Consider the following 25,041-nt stretch of genomic DNA (forward strand, 5'->3'; position numbering starts at 1 on the left):
GACAACGAGCTATAAGCTACTGCTTTTAAGAGGAAAACGAACATTAATCGAAAAATGTTTACTGTTTTTAAATCGTCAACGTTATATTTATTTGTTTAACGTTGTCTATCTAAGTAGTACGCTCTTTAGATCAATTCTGCACCTACTTCAGACAGCTATCTATTCTGGTTTGAGTTGAGTAAATTTTCACTCAAATTATTTATCCAGTGTTTCTGTAAAGATGCTTCTCAACCGCAGGTGCAGGAAAAAATCTTGCAATTCACTAAGGAGGAAGAAAAGTGATAGTATTGTAAACGAATTGCCTTTATAGTTGTTTCTTCAAATTTTATTTTGCTCAAGGAAAAAGGTACCAAACAAATTATTTATGAACTAGTTTACGCAAAACTATCGTAGCAGCAGATGGGCAATTAAAAGTTTTAAATCTGCATTTAGACCATTTCTGCGGTAAGATTATAGAAAATCCATTTTTTGAGGAAATAGTAACAAAACTGAAATAAGTGAAGTGATATTCGGCACGATTACCTTCTCTTCACTTAGCAGTAAAAGAGAAGTGGGTTAAATGTAAGGGACCTTACTGGTATAGATAGAAATTTGTCCGATTTATGTAAAAATGACCGAGAGAAGATTACTTGACAATTTTATGCAGAATATTGATTGCATATTTGTAGATCATTGATTGTCTTAACTATAGTAACAGTATTTATACATTGTCTCGTTGCTAAACAATGTGAATTAATGGGCGATTACGATGGGGGAATAGTCTTTTGAAGAAGGAGACTAAAAGAGAAATTGCCAAAGGAGGGTTAAATCAATATATTGCTGTGGTGTAAGAGGGGTAAGTTACTATAATGGTTAAAGGGTAGGGGTAAGTATTTCAAGATGGCCGCCAACCCTTGTCACCATGGCGACAACCCCTCGTTCTTGGTCTATCTATTTCCGTCTATATTAAGCCCCTTCTATCACATCCTCCTCCAGCACGCAAAGAAGGGAAAGTTCTCCCCCCCCCCGGTTCCTGCCAACAGCATGGTCATACTGCCAAACTATATACAATGTTCACTCATACTCCGCCGTCACTTATGGCTGGTTGTTGCCGATATGGTCGAAATCACTCTTCTCTCATACCGCCACCATTCCTCCGGCTCTATACAACTTCCAGCTGGGCTATCTTCGTCCTTCTTCTTCTTCTTCTTCTTCGTCCTTTCTCGGTCATCCTGATCAATATACTATGAAGAGTGGCTCTAAGTAGCCACCAACCTGACGGTCGCATCATTTTCTACCTTTCCTCTTCCCTATTTTTTACACAGAAAAGTTGTCACTGATTTCAGTGTTTACGGTAAGAGTGTAATGGGTAATCTAACAGTCCATATCGTGTTCACTTTTATATCAACTCTTAGCGGACTTCTATTTTATTATAACGTAATAATTAGTTTGCAAATAAATTAATAATTGTTATTTATTTTACACAGATATGCAAATTTCTTACAAATGTCAGAAAGTAATTAGTTACCTTCTCTTACTCTGCTAGCAGTAAAAGGAGGTTATGTAATCGTACAAACTTTGAGATTTCACCGTTTTGTGAACCTCCGGAGTAGAGAAAATTAGATTTTTGCACAGGCGTGCTTAAGAGAGGGTTAATTCATTCCCTGTAAACTAAAAAGGAAAACTCGCTGATGGTTTATCTCTTAATTGCTAGCAGAGTAAGCCGTAATAAGGCTAAGTGAACTTACAAATCCAACTTCGAAGAATGATTGTCAATAAAACTTTTTAAAACTACAGTAATACTGAAAGTAGCTTCACTATACCAAGACATAGAATATTGTTTCATATTAGCACAAACATTGGATTAGTTGCAGTTTACTGCACTTCATGAAGAGCTGCTAAAGGTGGGAACTAAAAGTTTATTAAGTGAAAACAGTTAAAGTAAGAGTGTAACAAGTTACCACCATTTATATTATTACTTGGGCAATATTATTGGCGCAATAAAGGATATAATGTAGAGCTATAAAAGCTATGGTTTCCTCCTCTCTGTTCTCTTAACTGAGTGCAGTAACATGAAAGTAGTCATTTATATTTATTGTAACACTTACTTATTTAAGTTCATACTATGTGATATAAGATGCTTTTGTTCACAAAACTAACTTATTTTTAAAAATAAGTTTGTTTGGTATAAAATCCGTTCGAAGGTCCCCTGATTTTTACAAATTGGTTTGTAGCTAAGTATTTATCACCATAAATCAAAAACGATTAATATCGGAAAGTTTAAATTTAAGAATTAGTCTAGGTGTCAGTAGAGGGAGCTTTTCTAAGGTTTTAGTTAAAATTGGTCATCTTGAAGCACAACTTTTCTGGATCAATTTTAGAATTTAGAAAATAGATCCCACGATTTTATTTAAACTTTTTATGAATAACAGAAACTTAAATCATAAACACCTAAATGTTAGCTAGTTCAATAACAATCGGTTCACGCGTTTAGGTGGTACTTTGTTTACAAAAACGGTAACAAGAAAAAGAACAATTTCTGGAAAAGCCGTTTTTCCCTTAATTTTGGGTTTTTTCTCCAAAATCTATTTAATTTTTTGTTGCAAAAAAAAAATTACTCTTATAAAGGAGGATTTTCCTCATATTTTAAAGAAAATTTGGGATTTTTAACTTTTATAGGAAAAGAGGGAATAATTGTCAAAGTTACATGTTTTTCAACGTTACGTTTTTTCGTGCAGTTTTTGACGATCAACCCTTTTATAATAACTGTCTTAGGCGCTACGGTAGCCGAGAGGTTAGAGGCCTGTAAAGCTAATATATTGTGGTACTGGGTTCGATTCCCCGGTCTAGGCCTTAGATTTTATTTATGGTTAATGAAAGAAATTTACAGTAAAGTATGTTTGTTAGTCGCCTCCGTCCACGTCACCTAATTGGTAGTTGGACGTAAAGCCCGCCTGAAAAAATAGGCAATTACTTTACTTTAATAACTCTCTTACCTCGCAATCTTCATAAGAATATTTTTCCCGAAAAGTCTGTTTTAGAATATTTCTGTGAGAGTGGGATGATAGATTTTTTCTAAAGTGATTAGAATCAAATATGTCTCCAACTTTCGGAGCTTCAAGATAATTTGTGAGTTAGTACTTTGCAAATAGTTGCGAGAGAGAGTAATTTTTAGATTTTTTTAAGTTGTATTTGTCTCACATTTTGAGTTATGCTGACCTTGGACATTAACAAAAAGTCACAGGAAGACAATATATCTATCTATCTCTATTTTCGTTCTCTAGCTATTTGAATCAAAGAATTTAAAAAGTATTTATACTGAGAATAAGTTGTATTTTCAGCTATTGTTACAATAAAAACTTCAATAGCCGAAAAATAAAAATAAAATTCTTAGATGGTCGACTCTTCGGACACCTTCTCTACAACCACCAACCAGTTTCTGAACAAGGACACCAGAGATGTCCGAAATGTCGAACATTTAATAAAATTTATTCATTTTTTTGCCACAACCGTTGAAAATTTTAAAATCACTTCATTTCTTGTTTATATCTTTAAGCATGCTTAGATTTCCATTTCGAGAGCTAGTTAGACTATGCCTATCATCCTTGTGCTGAATAAGGAGAAAGAAATATCTTTTCGAACAAACAAACTGCACTAAAGACCCTTACTTCCTTCAGAACCATCTCTTCCCTGGTTTGGGAATTTAAAAAGACCCTGGAACAACTGGCTCGGCACAATAAAGTTCGGCTGGATTGGATGCCGGGTCATGTGGGGATCAATGGGAATGAAACAGCCGATCGCTGGCCAGGGATGGAGCTAAGAATTTTTTCATTGGCCTGGAACCTGTCCTGGGGATCATCAATGGTGCAGTTCGTGCGGCTCTCGGAGACTGGATCTGGAGTGAGCATGAAAAGAACTGGGTGATGTGTCCTGAGGTCAAACTCAGCAAGACCATGATGCCCGGGCTCTGTAAACAAAGAGCCAAAGTGACTCTGTGATCAGGCAGAAATCACAGGTCTATTCACAGGGCATGGTAGTTTCAGAAAGCAACTGTACAAGGTGGGGCTTGTTAGCTCCGTTGTGCAGATTGTGTCAGGAAGAGGAGGAATTGGCCTCTCCATTTTTATTCGATTGCGTTGAACTCAAGCGGTTGCGCTTTGAAACCCTTGGAACTTTTAGACCAAAGGAGATAGTAGCGCAAAAAGAACTAGCAAGGAAAGTCCTCAATTGTTTTAGTAGGGGAGGTTTCGTTTACTAGATCCAGAAAAGGGGAAGACACAATAAGTCTCTTGTGGCTGCGGTGCCGCGAGGCATAGGTCTCGTCCCTTTTCTAATCGAATGCCCATTCTTTACTCTTTGCTACGCTTCAATGTTCTTGTAGGACACTGCTTCCCTCGGTTTGTTATCCGATCCTTTGCCCTTAATCTACATAACTTTATTCTCAATTTTTTTTAGGGATCATCGTCGACAACATATAGCCATTTCATTTTTTCCATGCACCTGCGACTTAACCTTACATGCGTTTTTAGAGAATCTTACTTCTGCTATCTGCCATGCACAACCGAACCATAGAAGTGTAACTCGATGGCTTCAAGCTGTACAACCATTTTTTTTGCATTTATATTCCTCGCAACATATAATTCGTTTGGAAAACTTGAACTCAACAGCGATATTTTCCCTTCATTAAACCAGAGCAATTGGATGATTAAACAATTTAATGTGAATTTATTGTTCACTATTTTATAGCGTAAAAGGTTCAATCCGTTCCATTACATTGTAATAATTGCAATCCAGGTAGAACAAAAGGAAGGTAGTTAGAATTAAGTTACGTGTGGACAGAAGCCAAGATTTTTTAAATTCTTTCCATAGACAAAAGAGTGAATGTTACTTTTAGAAAGTTGTATGATACAAAAAGAGAACAGGGACCTTGAAGCGGAGTCAGTTCTAGTTAAGAAAGGTCAATTACTTTATCTCTTTGTTAATTCACTGAATGAATATTCCTGTTTCTTTTCATGGAGAAAAATAAAAATATTGTTCAGCCACTTCTCTAGTAACACTACTTACAATTATTTAGTTCAATTTTTGAAAAAGTATATTCAATTTTGAACAGCGAAAGAAATATTATTTATTACTGAGAATAATCGCCTCAACTACGCTGATCATATCGCCGACTTATTTGACAACCAGGATCTAGTAAACGCTCGAAGAAACCTTCAATCCCACCTCATCTGGATAAAAATTGGGCCATAAAACTGATCGAGACCAAATCTCAACATATTCTTCTCACTCTCCAGTATTCTACCCTCAAATTCCATTACCAGTAATCAACAGAGACTGCTACCTTAAAAGAATTCAAGAAGACGCTTCTGACAACCTTAAATTCAGAATTCTATCTTTGGAAAAAGAGATTGACTGGTTTAAAGCCCGTTTTGGCCTATGGAATTGAAATATTTTGGTTAAACAAACGTTCATATCTCCAAAAATTCAAGTCCTTATAGTCTGAAATACTATATATTCTAACTGAAGTCACCATCCAAACTATTCAGACAACTTGCTCAATCCTATTACCAGAAACTTTTAGTTTAAGTTAGAATCATGGGAATCCGCTTTACTTTCTGAACACTTCCAGACAGTGCTGCTAAAAAGTTTTAAAGAGTAGTTGGGCTCGCGATCTCCTGTCTCTGAAGAGGAGCGTCCATAGTGAAATGTTGTTGGAGTTGTTACCACACGGTAACTTTTCCACTCTGATTGTGTTGTGGAAATAGTAGATTACCTTAGTTACTTAAAGCTCTGTTACTAACTAAATAATTAAACAAAAAAATAGAAATAAAAAAAAATAATAAAAAACCTAAGCGTCATCACCACATTGTTTCAGGACCATTTCCGCTTCGTGCAAACATTGACTGATCTTCTTCCGGATATTCAAAAGCCGAGAATTCACAAAATATGAACACTTATATAACTTTCTGTTACTCCAAATATCTCACTTATACACGAAAAATTTACTTCCAATATTAGTAGTTTCTCTCGAGGAATTCTGATCGTGGTGGGGTATTGATGGCTCCTTCTTGGTATTTAGAAAAGGACAATGATGTTCTTTATTACAACAGGTAGGCCACGCCTCTTTACCACTATGACGATATATTGTCAACGTAATTCTTACTTCAGGATTCATAGCATACTTTCTACTTTCTCTTACTAGTGAAAAGGAGGGTATTTATAATCGCGTTCACCAGCCCTCTGAGTCCGATGTGGTGTATTGACTGCTTGCAATTGAATGAAACATCTCAAAAACTAGTCTTCAATAGAAGTTAAAAGTTTATATTTTGACTTGGTTCATTTTGTGTAGCCGACTGCATTTTACATATCAAAATACCTGAAACGAAAATTGGTTTTTCCATTTTTCCACTTATTTTCAAATTCCTGATTTCCCCAAAAATGACTCCAACGTGCAATGTCTTCAACGTTGGGTTCATATTGTGTACATGGTGGTCTACAAAATTTTTTTTCAATTTATCTCCGGGTAAACTTGATTTAGGTTAATTTTGAGAGATAAAGAGATCGGTAGGTATCCCTACTATAAGGCTTATAATGTCCTTAAATGTGTCTTAAATACTGAAGTAGTAGTAGTTAAATTAGTTACTGGTATTTTGAGTATGGAGAAAATTCCTTAGTTGAAAATCCCACTTTACGAAATGGAGTTTTATTTTTTCCAAATTTTTTAAAAAAGCTCCTCTCACCACTGAGTCCAAATTCCAGTTGAAAATAAATTGTTCTAGACAGATTTTTAGGACGGTTTTAGGTTCCGTGTACTTGTAATGTGAAGTTGTAAAATCTGAATGTTAGTGACGGTTAAAATCTATTCCAAAATTTATAATTTAAAAAAAAAATGCATATTTAGAACTGAACAATTATAGTAAGTGAAATTAGAGTGAGCAAATTTACGCCATATTTTGTTTTCTTTAATTTCTAGCGAGTTAACATTTAAGTTCACTGGCACCCGGAGACTCCACAGGGCAATGCCGGCCTCAGGAGATGGTTCTCTCTTTACAGAAAAGATAGGCTATCAGTGGGTAATGAACTAAAGACTTCTGGAATCCTTGGAAGAAAAATAACTTTTTTATTTTTAATTTTATGGAAAATTTTTGTAATTTTAATTATTAAGCGCTTAGATTGATAGATTGAATTGAACAGCGCTAAAAGTATGAAGTAAATCGATTACTAAAAAACTTCTAAAAATTTAGAGAGCACTTCCGTTTTAATCGATTTTTTTCCGTCAAGTTCATCGATTCATTATTATCTATCTAAACTAAATATGAATTTTACAGTTTCTACGATTTTTTGTTCTTTTGTGCAAGCTGTCAATAATGGCAAACACGTAACTTACAGACAAACGAATTTTTTGAGAACTACTTTTTCATAAGTTGAAGATCCCTGGTTCGCATCCAGCCGACGGAATTAAGATTTTTCGCTTTTTATGAGCTTCTTATAAGAAAGTATTGCCGGTAACGTAAGAACTTCGTCCAGTGGCCTGTAGTGAAACGAAAACAGCTCGGAGCGAACAATGACAACAGATGTGATGCGCCTTAATTTAAAAGAAAAAAAAAAAAAAAAAAAAATACTTTTTCGTTAATGGAGGATCTCAATTATTTAAGTATTTTCGCTAAATACTCGCTAACGTTATATGCTTCACGATTGTATTCTCACTCAAAGGACAAAAATTGAAGAAAATTTATAAATTTACAAACGACATTAAAAATTGACAAAAATTTGAAGAGACATGTCACCTGAGTTGCCACAGGATAGCTGAAGGTCATTGTAGTGAACAAGTCACTTTAACAACACTTCTAGATGGCCACAAACACAAGACTGCAAGATATTAAACTATATATTTATAATGTATTTGTTATCAATTATTATTTTTGATAAGAAGTGCGGGAAGAAATAAAACACAAGAATTGAACGTTTTCACTGACATCTGTTGGCAGATTTCTGAATTTACTTGCATGATTTATGTCACACTACTTTGTGCGCACTAATCTTTCTCATTTCCATGAAATCAGGTTCTAAAAATAAATTTAATTAAGAAATCGCGTTATTAGTAGTTTATTAAAAACTTTTTTAAATTGCTTAAGAACTGTCTTTTATTAATTTGGAATTTAGCCAATAAAATTAAGAAAATACTGAATTTAAAATCAACAATTGAGATTGTTCTTAACATAAATGAATAATTCCAACTATCGAATATTGTCTACCAATTATTAAATTCAACCTACTGTTTTAATTTCCGCTTTGTTCTTGTATCTTCTAAGCAATTTAGGGCAATCTTTACGGAAATGATTGGATTTCTTATTTTATAAGAAACAAGTATGGTTCATCGCTATGCATTTAAAAATTTGCTATTAAAGTATATGTAATAAATTTAAACGCATCATTTTAGGAATAAATATATTTTAAATTCTTCTTCATATAAATTAATCGCAACAGTTACTAAAAAAATTTATGTTTTTAAATTTAGTTTGAACTTCAAGGTGAAATTTGAGAATAACTTTAAAAAAATAAATAACTGTCGCTGTTCGAAAACTTGATTTTTAACAATGCCACACTGGATGAGTCACTACAGACGCTTCTGTGATCTGTACTTACATATATAATTATTATAATTGAGAAAGTATTCAGAATATAAATTCAGATTAATACTTTCTCTTCTACTTGTTAGAGAAATTATTATATAAGTAAGAGCAGATCGCCGCTTTAATGTGATGTAGGGAAGCCCTAACCCTATCATCTTACCAAATTTTATCAAAATCGGGCCAAGACTTACAGAGTAATTAGTAATAATAATTTTGGAGGGGGCCTTACATAAAGGGGGCTAACTCCACTCCCATTCAATGTACAGCGCCAAGACCCCCAAAAGGCACATCTACATAAAATTCCGAACCAAATGACACCTCATTCATGAAAATCGGTTCGCGCGTTTAGGCGCTACGCAGTTTACAAAAAAGGTAACAACAACAACAAGAACAACATTTTTTGAAAATGTTGTTTTTGCGCATTTTTCGCATCGTTTTTCTCGAAAACTAATAAATCTATGTTATTACGAAAAAATTACTGTTATAAAGGAGGATTTGCCCTACATTATAAAGAAAATTTGGGAATTTTATCTTTTATAGAAAAAGAGAAAAAAATTGTCAAAGTTGGGTGTTTTTCAACATTACGTTTTTTCGTGCAGTTTTTGACGATCAACTCTTATACAACTGTCCTACCGGACAGTTTTAATAAACTTTATAAAAATATAATACAATATGTGGGACACTACTAACTGATTTCAATGAATACTTTCGCTTGGTAAATTACAATAAAACATTAAGTTGATGTGACTATAGATTGCCACTATAGGCGCCATCATTGATCGCCCGGAACATGGTTTCAAACGTTGCACAGAATTTTCATAAACCAATTTTTGTTCTCAGCAAAATGGGTTTAAAATAAAATATTGGTGTAGTTTTCGTGGGACGAAAAAAACGCTTTAATGAAATTTTGCATTTCCGGATTATGATTCACTTCCGAATTTCGACTGGTTGGTACTAGTTAAAAGGAAGTATTACGATTGAGTCAAATTTTTTGATAACTAGTTTTGATAACAGAGATATGCGTTTTGGGGTTCGCTCCTTCACAAAAACAGTAGTAATTAACAGATTAGATGTATTTAGGAGCCTATAATATAATAGCACTGCGAACTAAACGATCTATTGTGGCTCCCTTAAGAGTCAGTGTTTGTTCACATCGTCTACAGTGTTAATTCGGACTCGTGCGATTATGAGCTAGAAGTTAGTTGGTTCGCTAAACCCAAGCAGTGGTATTAGTTGTTTGTTTGTCTTTGTTAAACTTCAGATTTCTGCAGAAGTTCTCAGAAAAAGTGGCTAATCCACTTCCACCTTTAAGATATATTTATATGTTAATATTTTGTTATGTATAATGAGGAATAAACATTTTTATAATCTCCTGTAAGATGTACAGTCATCAACAGCACCTAATTCGACAGGCATTGATGTTGCTACTGATCCATAATCTCGCATATTTAACTAACCTTCCTAATTAATCGTATGCTTGCGAGAACACACGACGTTCTGTCGGAATTCTCGAATTCTACAGCTTCTAATTAATACATTTTCTCGCAACCACAAATTCTTACCTAGACCAACTTCTTCTCTTTGGCTACATGATAGGATCGCTATAAGAAGAAGGTAGTTTTTGGTGGCTACTGGGATGCCAAACTTACTGTCTTCTGAAAACTTATAATCAAGGGCCCATAAGCAAAATACCAAAAATTGTCCAAGAGATTCACTAATAATATTAAAGTAAATTAAATCCTCATCTTTTATTGAAGTACTACAAAAGTGGATTCTCGAAAACGTTCTCGAAATACATGCAGAAAACTCCATCATATCTGGAAATACTAAAATAATTTTCTCAGAAAATTTTTGAATAAAAAGGTTAATAGCTTACTTTATTAGGTCTTTACACCACATTTAAAGAAATCGGGCGGTTATTTCAGAGAAATTTGCGGAAATAGTTAAAAAATAACATGACAGAAAAATTATACTGAAATTTAACTATCAAAGAGTTAATATTATACAGGTGATATCCTCGTACATTTCACATAAATAGCACTTTAAAGAAAAGGTTAAAACCGCACCTCTATCACAGGGGTAGAATAAAATAAATATTGCAGTAAGTAAGATATGCACCATGCTAGCTGAGCGGTTAGGAGTGAGGATTGTAAAGCAACGGTGTACTGTGATTCTGGGTTCGATTCCTTGGTCTGTACTATGAATTTTATTTTATAATTGATACAAAAAAAATTATAGTAAAGTATGTTTGCTATTCGCCTCCGTCCACGACACCTAATTTGGTAGTTGGACGTAAAGTTTGCCTGAAAAAATAGGCGATTACTTTACTTAAGATTTTTAAAAATACCAGTGAGTAAAATATATTTTCTTTCTTCGTAATTTTAAGTAAGAGACTTTGTGTTTCTGCTCTAAGCTATCCTAAGTCATAACAAAAAGTCATCAGCGTTTCTATTTACTATGGCTCACGGAACAGACCATTATATCTTTGAAAATTGATCACTGAGGCTATACTTGCAATCAGTCTTCGGTTGCAAAGGATTTAAATTGATGCTTCTGTACATAATAATTTTTTTTTTATTCCTCAAATAAATCTGATATGGCTGATTTGTAACACTTTCTCATGACTGCAATAATTATGCACTTAATGGTGAATTATAAAGCAGAAATTTACTAATAATAAACTGGCAAAATTAGAAAGACTTTTTCATTATTTATTCTCTCCACTTAGTACCCACTTTACAGGCTACCTTGTTGCAATTAATGTTTGCAAATAAGTAGGATCTGATACGCAGACTTCATTTACATTAATTTATCCGCTGATGTGGTTTAGATTCGCAGTTTTCAAAAATATTCATTACTAATTTATTCAAATTGAAACTGTTATGTTCATTTATTCACAATAGAACTTAATTGATTTCTCTAGCAATTCAATGCTTAGATTCTCTTACATAATAACACCGTTCTAATAATCCGCTTCAATCATTAATCATTTAACAACTTTTGTTTTTTGGGATGGTAATGTTCGCTGAAAAACCGCTAGATGCCACTCGGTTCTCCTTTGAAAGTGTGTGTACGTAGTGGAAGTTTTAGTGATAGTGTTAAGTTGGACGATTCTATAAATTTTTCATGAAATTCTTGTTCCTTTAGTTTCAAGTTCTATTTAATATTAGTAGCTCATAACTCATTTTTACTTAAATTTTTAATTACAGATCATTCATTGTAAAAAAGGGCACTTAATTTGCTCCAATCAGTTTTTTTTTGGACCTGAAGTGTTGTAATCAATCAACAGAGAATTGTAGCCAACCTGGTTAATTTTTATTAATTTTCAAATAATAATTTGTAGCTATTCTTTATTGCTTGATTCTTTGTAATATTAACTATAAAGGTTAAGGTTCTGTCTGAAGTTAGAGAAATTTCGAACCTAAAATGTTCTCAAAACTATTTATCTACAGTTTTTTAATTAGTTCAAATATATTACTGAATTTACTTTATTTATGAAGTTTGAATTTGCATTAAAACTGTTTTTTTAAATAATTTCCTTTGTCTTTGTGAATTTAAATTGTGATAAAAGTATAAATATTCTTCATTTTTATTCATTCAACATTACTAATGTATAAACAATTAAATTTGATTTGATATCTTAATATAAATCTGCTGGAAAATGAGGACCAAAATAATCCATAGTATTGGATCTAAAAGAAAGATATGGGTAAAGAGTAAGAAATTGAATTAATTTCTTGACAATAATTAACGATTCTCTGTCCGCATCATAGGGCCATTGAACTGTCACTGTTTTAAATTTGAAGCCCAATTCAGATTGGTTACATTTCAAGTTTAAGTTTCTATTTCAAGTACAAAGAAATTGTTTTCTTAATCATGAATTCTACTCATAATGTTGATCGGTAAACAGTGATCACAGATCAATTTTACTTTATTCAAATTAAAACTGATTTAATTTTAAATTAAATTTAGAGAATAAAGTATTAATACAGGGAGAAAACTGTGACCGAATTGAGTGTGAATTTGTAGAGATTTATTCAATAGATTGTAGTTAAGCAAGGGAATTGGTGGTTCAGTATAAAAGATGAATAGGACTTAAGAGGGGGGCCATATATATATAGAAAGAGTGGTTTCCACCCCCAAGTTAAAAGTGGAGGGAGACTCGGTTATTCAGGAGGCGGTGCACAATCATATTGATCCAAACCAACCCTTAAAAACTTCTCTTTTATTCTTTTTTTTTGGACCAAACGATTTAACCAAACAATGTTATTTCATTTTGTTATTCTAATTTATTATTAAAGTAATAAATTGTGTGTTTTATTGTTTGTTATTTTTTTAATATACAAGAAAATTGATAATTCTTATTCGTTATTATTATTAGACAACAATTTCTGCTTTGTTAATATTAGATAAGGCTAAATTTATTGATGTTATTTGTATTTACAAAGCATGCAATTACTTACCATTAAAGAAATTGTTCTTCAAATTGTTAATTATTTATTAGAAATGTTCAATTGATAAGGGAATATTTTTATTCATATGTGAAGATAATTGTTATTATGGTTATACAGGAAAAAGGTTAGGTTGTTTTTTTTTTTGTATTTACACTTTTTTTGTTTTTTGTTTGTTTGTGTACAACAACTTTTTGTTCTTTTTTTTTGTACAGAATGGATCTCTTTAAAGAAATGTTAGTTTTGTGCACAAATTAGTTAATAACAATAGTTTTTAGTAATTAATAACAAACAATTATAAGTTTTATTTCAGTTAATTTTGTGGTTAATTTAAACATATTATAAAACATTAAATTAAAAACAAAAAAAATACAAACACATTAAATATGCTCATTTTATTTTTAGTGACTAATTTAAGTTAATATATTATTATACGTAATATTTTTATACGAGTTAATTAAGAAGAATTTGTGCTGAATCCTGTTACGTATACTGAAGGTATACCGGATGGTTGATTTACTCAGGATACATTCAGTATACGTACAGGAAACAGTACGTATAATATTGCTCGCCCAGAGTTCTCCAGGTTGACTGAGGATGGAACAGCCTGGAACAATGATATTTTTGCTTGGAAAAAAAAAAGTAAAAGATAATGATTAACAAAATAAAGTAATCAACAAAAATTTTTTGTTTGTCAGTAATATGTAGAAATAAAGAGAGAAATAATAAATTATTTGTTATAATTTTAATTAAAATGTTTACTTACTTGTATTGTAAAAGTAAAGTTCCTGGACGAAGGGTTATTTATTTGTTTGTTTATTAATTAAAAAATAAATAAATGCGGGACAATTGTGCGTCTAAATTAATAAAGAGAGCAAATTGTTTGTTTTTTTCAGAAGTGAAGTTTCAAGGAAAAATAAACCTCAGTTTAAAAAGGTGAAGTAAAAAAAGTGATAAAAAAAAAATAATTCCACTTGGTTTGATCGCGGATGTGGCGAGATCTGGCGTCGCGAGAATAGTGCGAGCTATGCGCCACCACCGTCGTTCCAGGCATTATCAAGACAGCGCACTAGTTGACACGCGTACTCGGCCACCGGAGGCGGAGCCATAGGCACGCCCACCGCCTCTTCCACAGGGAAAAAATAAAACTCTTTAAACACTTCTCTTTCTGTCTATTCCTCCTTTCGCTGGCCTCATTTACACACCCACACAGGCGGCACACCACATTGCGCGTAGGAAAATCGCTTTTCCCACTTTTCTCTTCATCCTGTACGTTCGCCCAAAGTATTACAGCCTAGCCAACAACCCCTACTTTTTGCATCACCCATACTTAAGTTGTTATTTTCATTCTATCTCACTTTATAAAATATATATCTAGGTACCCTTTCATACCATCCCTCCTCGTGCATAGATAATGAGGATAAATTTCCTCTTCTGTTTTGCATCACACTTACTTCCGACACTGAACAGTGAATCTGTAACCAAAATAAAACAAGTAGCTGTACTAGCTGTATAATAATTTTAAACTGGACTATTTTTCAATTTCCTTTTGACAACATCTGAAAAATATTAAATGAAATAAATACAAAATATTAATCAAATAAATAAAGCAAACAGTATGAGAAGCGGAACAGGCTCAGATAACATGCTGACTATCCCCCCAAAATTATAATATTTTTTAAACATCTTACCTGTTAGGAATATCTTCTAAAAGCTAATAAAGAAATAATATAAACAGTTTTTACTCATCAAAAGCTCCAAATCGATTGTGTAAGGAATATCTTTCTTCTAACTTCTTTCACATACATTCCATTGTTCCTCTTCTGAAATAATAATTATTATTATTAATTTTTTTAATGATTTAAGGCGCGTCAACAGCTGAGGTTATTAGCGCCCGGAGCTTTTTCCAGTGCACTGCCAGCCTCCAGACAGTGTTCTCTCGTTACAGACAACACTGTCCATCACCGGACAGTGAGCTGTAAGAAGCTCCTAGGAAGAGAAAATCTAAGAGGTCAGCTGCTGGATTCGAACCCGGGACCTCCGCGTGGGAGTCCAGTATGCTAACCTCACAGCTATTCCCTTCCCTTAATAATTTTTATTATTTTTAATTTGGTTTATTGAGTATTATGCCATTAAGAAAATAAACAATTTTTATTTCAGGTTATTGGTTTAGATGAAAAATTTAAACTGATGAGGTTTGAAAGCAAACTTAGTAGATCGATCCTCCATAAATCAAATTAATCACAAAGTTTTGCGTTCAAATAGTGTAATGCATAGTTAATATTAGGCTTCCATTGTCTCTTAATACTTATAGAAAAATAGTTACTTAGGCTAGAACTCTGTTTTCATACTTGAAAATTGTATAAAGGTCTGGTTTCCTCTTTAGAAGCAAAATTTAATTCAAAATCTGGTAAATTTACTAAATATTTATCTCTGTTTTTAGTACTGTAATGTGGTTAAAAACATCGCAAAAAGTAATACTGTAATGTCAAAACTATCTAGTCTATAAGATTGCATTTTATCTAGTGAAATATATATTTTTGGTTGAGGATTTTGTTAGAAAGTTGACTTAAATGCATAGTAACATCAAAAATTTTATACAATTTTTAGTTTTGCTACAATTTGTATTTTTGGTGTGATATGGTTTCTACCGAGGGCCATATTATGATTAAGACGTTTTAAACAAAGCACTGAGATCAATCGATAAATTATTTCTTTTAGCAAGCAATTCAAAATATGTGCAAAAATAATTTAGAAAATTTGAAATTCCGGGATATTGTATTACCCAGCCAGGTAGAATTATTATTCATTTCTCAAATAATAATAGTTTAATAAGTGATAACAATTTATTTTTATTATTATTAGTTCTAAAAACAATTTTTTTTTACAAATAAAATGAATAATAGTGCTAACTTTTAGGACTGAATAAACTCATAGATAGAGTGAAAAATAAATTAAAAGTGTCTGTCCATCGAGATTGATTAGAATTATCGTCTAGGAAAACAATTGAGATTGATACACGGAGATCCTTGGTTCGAATCCAGCTGGAAGCCCTTCGCTTTTCTCCTCCTAAGAGCTTCTTACATCTACACTGTCCTCGATAGTGTTGACAGTAACGAGAGAATACTGTCCAGAGGCTGGCAGTGTACTGAAAAAAAAAAAAACTCAGATTTTGACGCATCTTAAATTATAAGAGAAAAAAAGAAATAGAAAAATTATTGGAACAGAAATAACAAATAAAAGGGGTTTAAACAAACAAAGGTTTGTAAAAATGTACCGCATATTAATCGGTTAATGAGCTCATCGCCAGATTGAGGGCAAATAAGCCTCTCAAAACTTACCACTTCCACAAAATTAGCGCTTAGATTAGTTGCAGTATATTATCTAGTTCCATAACTGTTACATTAATGCCAATGGTAGTGAACTGAATATTGAAGAATGCCTTGCAAACGAGTCGAAATATTATTAACTCTTACTTTGATTATAATCGGAGACCCAAAAATCTCGATCAGGTTTATTATCATTATTATTTCTCAGTAAATGATTTTTCTTCTTTTTATTTAAATTATTATTCATGGCTGCAACTCCAGTTTCAAATTTCATGAATATCATGATATTGATTATTATCTTCATATCATCAAATTACTTACATAATTACAGAGGTTTCTGCATGAGTTAACTAGCAGCTTGATTTATGGAGTTGATTGTAGAAGAATCATCGTTTCTTTATATTGCAGCGAAGACAAGATAATAACTGCACAGAAAATCTTTCAAAATTTGTAGAAACAATAAAAATAGTTATTTTTCTATTTATCAATCAGTAACAAATTAACCAGTTCTGTAATAAGAATAAATGTAATTATTATTTCCAACTTACGATCGATTTCGTAAACTCCCTTACACATAATTTATTTATTTTTTTATAGAAAGTGGCAAATTCATTGCAGCTAGAAATCAAATATAATAATAAATGACTTGTCTAATAGGTGTATAAATAAACAGTCACAAATGTTTTATGACATAAAACAAAACTTTGCTAATAATCCAAGCATTTAAACTACGAAATAAAACTTGTCTATTAATAAATTTGCTAATAACATTTATAAATCTATCTAAACAAATTTAAAGAAAAAAATACTTTTTTTACTTTCAAAAATGACCTTGTTGTTAAAAATATCAAACTGACTTTTGTTTTAGTTAAAAACAAACAAAGGCGATAGGGACTGCTGGTATCCAGCGATATAAATACGAGTAAGTGCTGCTCTCTAAGCAGGCCAACCGAACTAAATATAACCTTCCAATTTAATTTAGGTGTTTCAGTAAATTCTTTTTAGGGTATATAGTTTAAAAAAAATATATTATTTTTTTATTTAACATATTAATTAAGAGTTTTGTTTATTAATTGTTCCACTAGTTGATAAATTAAGAACATTCTCTAGAGTTAGTATCTGAGAAAAACTTAGGAAATGTCAAAAGTAACATACTTAGTACTTTCTAACCTTTAAACTCATTAAATTACTAATTTTACGAAATAATATATTTTTGTTCTCTTTTATAACAGTATTTTACCTCATTTTCAGCACACTTATAGTTTAACTTTCAAGTTTTTGATAAATTTTCGTCTTTTTTGGTAATTTAAAAATGCTTTATCTACTATTCTTCCAAAGATTCTAATTATAAGAATCCTTTTAACCTTTAACTGGCACATTAAAATAGACCCTCTGTGTTGAATTTTGGTTTGCTTTGGGTCATATTCTTTCTATTACTGGCTAATACAATCTTCTGATGTCTTATGTTCGAGAAATATGATGAACTTTCAAGTTATAGGTAAGAAACTTTGAAATTTTGTAGTTGAACTTAGTAAATGAAATTGCTGATCACTTTTCTTCCAATGATAGCTCATTAATTAGTTTGATTTTTTTCTATTCTTTGATAAATGCTTCACTCAAACAAGTGGTTGTGAACTTGACTTTCCAGTGACTTGGAGTTAATAAGTGGTTTACAGTTTTGTAATGAGTAATTACAAGTTTATGCACTTATAGGTGAAGAATGCATGATATAAATAAATCCCTCCCATTAGAGGAAAGATCTGGGTGAATAGCGTTGAATTGAATTGAATCAACGTCCAAATTAATTTGAATGCCAAAAAATAAGAGCTTACAATTAAAGAAAACAGAAAAAAAAAAATTATAACTGGATTATTAACTTACCAACTTAAAAACTTATTGACATTTAAAAATTAGTCAGTAATTAAAATTCCATGTGAAACAAATTATTTGAGAAGAGTGCACTACAGTGTAGACTGCCGCCATAGCTTATTGACTTTGTTAACACAGTAATGGCAGTATCTTACAGTCCATTTACTCAATTTAATCAATAAACCCAACTTAGATGTTCTGCAAACAGAAAAATAAAAGTGTTTTATATAAAAAATAATACTTAAAATTGCTAAATTTTATGTAAATTTAAAATTAATATTATTTGGTTACATAAATACAAATATCAGAGCAATTTATCGCATTCTGAAAGAAAAATTTCCCACTAACTTTAAACGGAATCGTCTTTAAAAACTGCACTGTCAATAAAAATTAAATTATTAGTTAGCTATTGCTAACCATTGGTTACATTCAGCAGAATTTGTAAATAACCGGTAAGCGTTGAACATGTTTTTATTGTTATGCCGTCATTGTTTTATTTCTAGTGGTTTAAATGAGTGCGAACTTGATCAGCACTTAGGATACTAGTAGTGGTCATTTTGCTTTTTTTACTCGAATGTATTTTTTAGCTGTTTCACTTCTAGCAGTCCAGTATCACGAGAATCTGTAAACAAAAAAATTATTTTATTTATTTTTATTTTTTTGAATTCAAGGCGCTTTCTAAAGTCATTGGCTCCCGGAGTTTTTTTAGTGATGTGCCAACTACCGGACAGTGTTCTCTCGTTTAGGACTATACTGTCCATTACCGGACAGTATTCTCACGTTTAAGACTATACTGCCCAATTACCGGACAGTATTCTCACGTTTTGGACTATACATACTGTCCATTACCGGACAGTATTCTCACGTTTAGGACTACATTGTCCATTACCGGACAGTATTCTCACGTTTAGGACTACATTGTCCATTACCGAACAGTATTCTCACGTTTAGGACTACATTGTCCATTACCGGACAGTACTCTCACGTTTAGGACTATACTGTCAATTACCGGAAAGTATTCTCACGTTTAGGACTACACTGTCCATTACCGGACAGTACTCTCACGTTTAGGACTATACTGTCCATTACCGGAAAGTATTCTCATGTTTAGGACTATACTGTCCATTACCGGACCAAAAGGGAAAAATCTAAGGTCCAGCCGCTGGATTCTAACTCAGTATATCCGTTTGGAAATCCAGAACACTAACCTCTTCCCTTCAAAAAGGGTGTGATATGTCTAAGTCTCCCTCAATTGTCATATGGCTAAGCCATCAGCGAAAACAAAGAGTGTCTATAGATTTATTTTAAATTTAATACTGTATTAAAGTTATCTTCACTGGAATTCTATCGATCGCTCTCCATGCTGGGACAAACCACCATAAAGGATTTCTATCCATGACACCAAGAGAGCAAAGGGGATGAACGATCTACCTTCGTACAGAGCTAGCGACTACAGGAAATCATTCATAGTTAGAAAGTAGTTTTTAGGGAGTTCAGTTTTTTTAGTTTTCGAAGGAGAGTTTCCGGTAGAGGTGGCTAACAGAAGATCTTCCCACTGGGGCCCCTTCAGAGGATATCAATTACCCATTGACTGGGTAAGTCAACAAGCAGAGCATGAATATTTTCTTTAGCTGGTTTTAAGTTATACGACAATCTTTAGCTAGGCGATCCGCGCTCTCGGCTGCGAGCTCCATTAAAGGACAAAGTTCCCTCCCTTCTCAAGGTCGTAGTTAACAAGAGCTCTCGTTTGTTCCAGTAAATCCGACTCCTCGAAGAGCTTCGATAATGCTAATGTTACTACACTAAAATTGTTACACTTCTTGTACAATATTCATTGGAAGAGGTTCCGCTGAATGGCAAAAATATTTACTCCAAAGCCAAGCCTACTAGATCCTAAACCTTCCAAAAAAAAGTGACAGACATGTTTTTAAAGACGATATTTCGAGGCAGATAGCCCTACATGCATGCAGAAAGCGACAAAAATTGCAGTTTTTCAGAATACTGCAATTACCTAAGCAGGCTGTGTATACTTACTATTATTATTTTTTTTTTTTTTACTTACCAGTTCGTTTAATTGAAAACGCTTTGCACAAAAATACTTAGCTTCTTTTAAAATCTGCTTTAAAAATTTTAAAGCAGAAATGAAGATGTTTCTAATAATCAAAGCACGAGCTGCATCGCTTTCCCTATTATCTCTGAATGTTTCAAGTAGAGCTTAAAATATGAAATTGCAATAAATAATGATTGAATACTATAAATACAGAATATATTGAAAATTATTTATTAACTAATTCGAAACTCAATGAACTATTACAGCTGATTATCTTAACTTTTTGATCTCTAAATTTAAGATGTTCATAGGTTCTTGGCTGGTCAATAAAGGTTTGTTATCTGAATTTGCGATTTTTTTAATTTCATTTTTTCATGTGCTGTTAAACATGAGCAGCATTAGGAATCATTATCACAGAGTAATGTTATCACCCAAGTTATTTTTACCACTAATCAGTTTAATTCGCTAAAGTAAAAGATTTACAGATCGTTAGATTGAACAGAGCCTGTAATCAAGTTTTACTCCTATATAACGCATAGTTTGTATTATTATTATTTCAGAGAAAGTATACTAGCAGTGTAGCAAATCATTTTAGACATGAAATCTGATAAATATGTAGCTGTAATAAACAAAACGTACGTGTCCTCAAACTGTTCGCTACAGGTAGAGCAAGCAACTAGAGATACCCCTTTCATTAATAAATTGTATCAGGCATATAATCAGTATTTTTGCTAATTGCGAAAACCTTTTTACATGTGTTAAGGTAACGATCGTCAATTATTTGTGATGGGATTTATCAGTAATCTAATCAAATATCTTGATAAGTTTGTGCTTTTTTTAAAACGTTCCTTCAATGGAGAATATTCTTTTTTACAATTATCTGTCATTCATTATTCATTTTCTTTTCTTATTTTGTTGCGAATCCTTCGTACATGCTTTCGGAGGGATGTTTTGATATTTCAGGTGGCTTAACTACAGATATTTCAGCGCCGATTTGCTTATTACAGTCGGTTAAGACCTTCAAATTATCGTTCACCTTATCGGAGTAATTTGTTTAATTTATTAACGACTATAATCTTCTGCATTCACAATTATGATGAATTTTATTTAATGCTTGCTCAATGCACAAACAAAGGCATTCCATTTGATTATCCTAAGCGTACATTGGTTGCTTAGATTTCAGCCCAATTCCAACAACCACCAGTACGGCTGCTAAGATCGTTAATATTTAACTGTATTTCGTAATTTCCTGAGAAGTAACGCCAATGATTATCATTAATTTTCATAAGATGAGCTTGCCACTTGCATTTTTCACGAAAATTAAATTTTGATGAGTTCTGAAGGTTAGGATTTTGAAATTTTGCGTCTTATTATGCATCTGACACTTTTACACACCACTACTAATGACTTATTGTGCATTTTTCTTTGCCGCAATAGCTCAAATACTTTATAGAGACTGTAGGAACCTCTGCTGCAACAATATTGCGTCAGAATTGGTAAGCCGTCTCGTATTCCTTTTCATTAACTTCATTGGACTTAATAGTGACACAGGAATCAATCCGGGTGGAATGTGATGGAGCTTTCATGGAACAGGTAGAGGAGTTTAGGTACCTAGGAGTCTTGTTTAGCTGGGATGGCAGAATTGATCAAGAGGTGCTGAATCGGGTGAGGGTGGCCAATAAAGGCTACGGTCTGATCAGGAATACGGTGGCCGGTAAAAGAGAGGTCAGGAAAAAAGTGAAAATGGCCGTATTCAAGACCCTCTACTTACCTATTCTTCAGTATAGGGCAGAATCGTGTACTATTCTGGATAAACATGTAAGCCGGGTTACAGCTGCCGAAATGAGATTTCTCCGCCGTGTCGAAGGAAAAACTAAGCGTGATAAAATCAGAAATTAAACAATAAGAAGCAGCTTAGAGATACAACCTTTCAAGTTGGAGAATCTGCAGTACAGGCCAAGTCTGCAGGAGAAGCGGAGAGGAGAAGATTAGGTGCTTGATGGAGGCTAAATCTGAAGGCCGCAGACCAAGATTGGGCTATTTGGACTACATCGAACGATTGACACAAAAGCGAGGTCAGACAAGGTCATCTATCCGAAGATTGGCAAATAACAGAGAAGAGTACATCCGATGGTTGAAGGCCTAAGTTATCTAAAGCTCGATGCGAAGAGAAATAAGAAGAAAAAGGACTTGATAGTCTGAATGTACATAAAGTGACGCACGAATGTATAAGAAAATTAATACCTGTAGGTTTATCTAACCTGGAACCTGTGTGTAGCCTGGAGAAGGAGAAGAAAGTGGTAGACATTACGCAACGAAGATTTGGTGGGGAAGATTCTGAGCCTTGGAGAAGAGGGGATTCACCTATTAGGCTATCTAAGGGATGATAAGATAAACTCCTCTAGCCTGCGATGCTGTGAGAACCCTGAGTGCCAATAAATAAAATCAGGACTTCTTCGTTTCTGTTAGCTTTTATTTTTCGTGAAATTTGATTTTTTTTTTTAATCGATTGTTGGTTACAATATATACACCATTGTTTTGAGGCGGCGGTTTTTCCAAATATTTATTTTTAATGGAGTAGCAGTTCTTGTAAAAAAATTAATTATTGAAACTGTTACACAGTATAGTGACAATGACGAAGAAGAGGTCGATGTTTTTGCATTCGGTTGCCCTTGGAAACAGATGGTGGCCTGGCATTAGCTCTGTCCCTGCAAACCCACCATATGGTGGGCGGTAATGAAGGTGTTTGTTTTATGCGTTTAGCTTATTAAATTAACATTTTATTTTTTTTTTTTTCACTTTTTGTTATTGTTTTTTGGTGCTTTAAAGATAAAAGTTAAAAGTGTCGCACTTGAAAAACGTTTTTCTTTTGTGCTTTTGTGGCAGTTTGTTTTGGGATTTTTAATCTTGTCAAGAACAAAGTAATTGGTCTAAATAATTAGTATTATTAATAATACATAGACGAAAATTTCTGGCTATTTTAGGACTATTTTTTAATAGTTTCTCAGAGACAATGCTATAATATCTGTATTTCACAGTAAGCGTCCTGTATCAAAGTCATTATTCATGCCCTAAAAGTAAAATGTATATTTCTTTCTGTATAATACACATAAACACACATGCGTAGCAAAAAAATGAAGATATAAAACTGTGGGTATCTAAGAGAAAATGTCGGGTTATTTTATTACTAAATAAGAAAAACAAACCTTATAACCAAATATTGTTGACTCATCATATTACATCGACTTCCATTTTATTTATTTCTACTACTCGACGTGATTGTTTGATAAATAATTCCATTTTAAGAAATAAAGTCGCCATTCTCCATCAAGACTTTGCTCCGTTGTTTGTTTGGGAAGGATATCTGGTCACTTTTTCTGAAAAATAGTACAATTCATCAAAACCTCAAAAATCAAATATCATGAGAATCAGAGAATAAAGAAATATCTTCTTATTTATTCTTAAGAATAAATTAAATGAGGCGGATCTCCGGTTATAAATATTTTTGGAAAATGAATTTTAATAAATATTATCTTACTAAAAAGAAAACAAGAAAACCGTAAAAGAAAGCCTCCAGAGATATCCAGTAAAATCCTGGGTAAAGTAAAGAATAGTTACCCGGAGGTGTGGCCTAATTCGAAGTGATTCTGATTCGCTGTTACTATATAACCCGCCATATTCAAATATAAAACTATTTCTTTATTTTATACTTACATTTAAATCTGGCGGGTTATATGGTAACAGCGAATCAGATTCACTTCGAATTATTTATTGAAGATTGATAATTTTATTTAAACCCCCCTTTATGTGGGGGCTTTGCCCCCACACCCCTGATTTATTTATTTCTTAATGGGGGCTTCGCCCCCCACACCCCCCTCCTAACCTACCTAATCACCCTTAATTTTTTAATTTGATTCACAAGATTCATTACAATAATTACAAAGAACAACACAAAAGAAACTTACCTTATTCTGTGGAGTCCTTTTCCTGAGGAGGGTATACTTGGCGGACTCCCTCCAGAAAATCTCTCCTAAGGTCGCCACTGGAAGAATGACTCCTATGCCTATATCAATCGCACTATTTTTTTTGTTATTTTCATATTACATCCACACTTCGGACATACATATCTACTACTGATCAAACCAACATCCATACAAAATTTTAAAACATTCATCTCTCCATCCTCATTCACACTACATTCATGCTTTAATTAAAAAAAAACTGCAAATTTAAATGCTCATGAAGTTACAAAAAAAAGGTACCTCAAGTCATAAACAGGGCACTGGCGGGAACTGATAATACATTAATAATACATTAAAAAGGAAGCAGTTACTATGCAGTAAGTGTACTGCGCATGCGCGCGAAACATAAGAGGTAAGAAATTCAAACAAATTATATACAGTACATTGGCGGGAAGTTGAGAAATTTAAAAATAATATATTGAACATTGGCGGGAAGTAGTTTAAAAACTCAACGGTAGGTGTGCTGTACTGCGCATGCCCTAAAAATAAACAGGCCACACCTCCGGGTAACTATTCTTTACTTTAGCCAAATCCTGCCTCCAGACAGTGTTCCCTCGTTACACCCCTCACAGTTAGCTACAAGATACTCCTATGAAGATTTACAAAAAAAAAAAATGTAAGGTCACAACTGGATACGAACTACAGACCTCAAGTGTATTGCTCTAACTAGTTCAGATAATTTCTTTTGTGTATATTAGGTTTACAAGA

The 25,041-nt window shown here is 33.0% G+C and overlaps 1 protein-coding gene across 8 annotated transcripts in view; it reads right to left on the reverse strand.

Moving 5' to 3' along the window:
* The window catches only part of LOC141453480 (uncharacterized), a 75,584-nt gene extending 67,734 nt beyond the window's left edge, over positions 1 to 7,850 (reverse strand). For 2 of the 8 annotated variants that reach the window (XM_074126799.1, XM_074126800.1), the window contains exon 1: positions 7,767 to 7,849. Coding sequence is in view for 1 of the 8 variants with exons in the window: in XM_074126803.1 (XP_073982904.1) it covers positions 7,767 to 7,796 (30 nt within the window). In the remaining 7 variants the exon portion in view is untranslated. Of the gene's footprint in view, positions 1 to 7,766 lie in introns of all 8 variants that reach the window. The other 6 variants (XM_074126801.1, XM_074126798.1, XM_074126797.1 and 3 more) reach the window with 5 other exon arrangements.
* Positions 7,851 to 25,041: the final 17,191 nt, after the last annotated feature.

The sequence above is a fragment of the Rhodnius prolixus genome, unplaced genomic scaffold (assembly GCF_049639745.1).
Source record: "Rhodnius prolixus isolate KJV_2025 unplaced genomic scaffold, Rpr scaffold_3, whole genome shotgun sequence".
Taxonomy (NCBI): Eukaryota; Metazoa; Arthropoda; class Insecta; order Hemiptera; family Reduviidae; genus Rhodnius; species Rhodnius prolixus.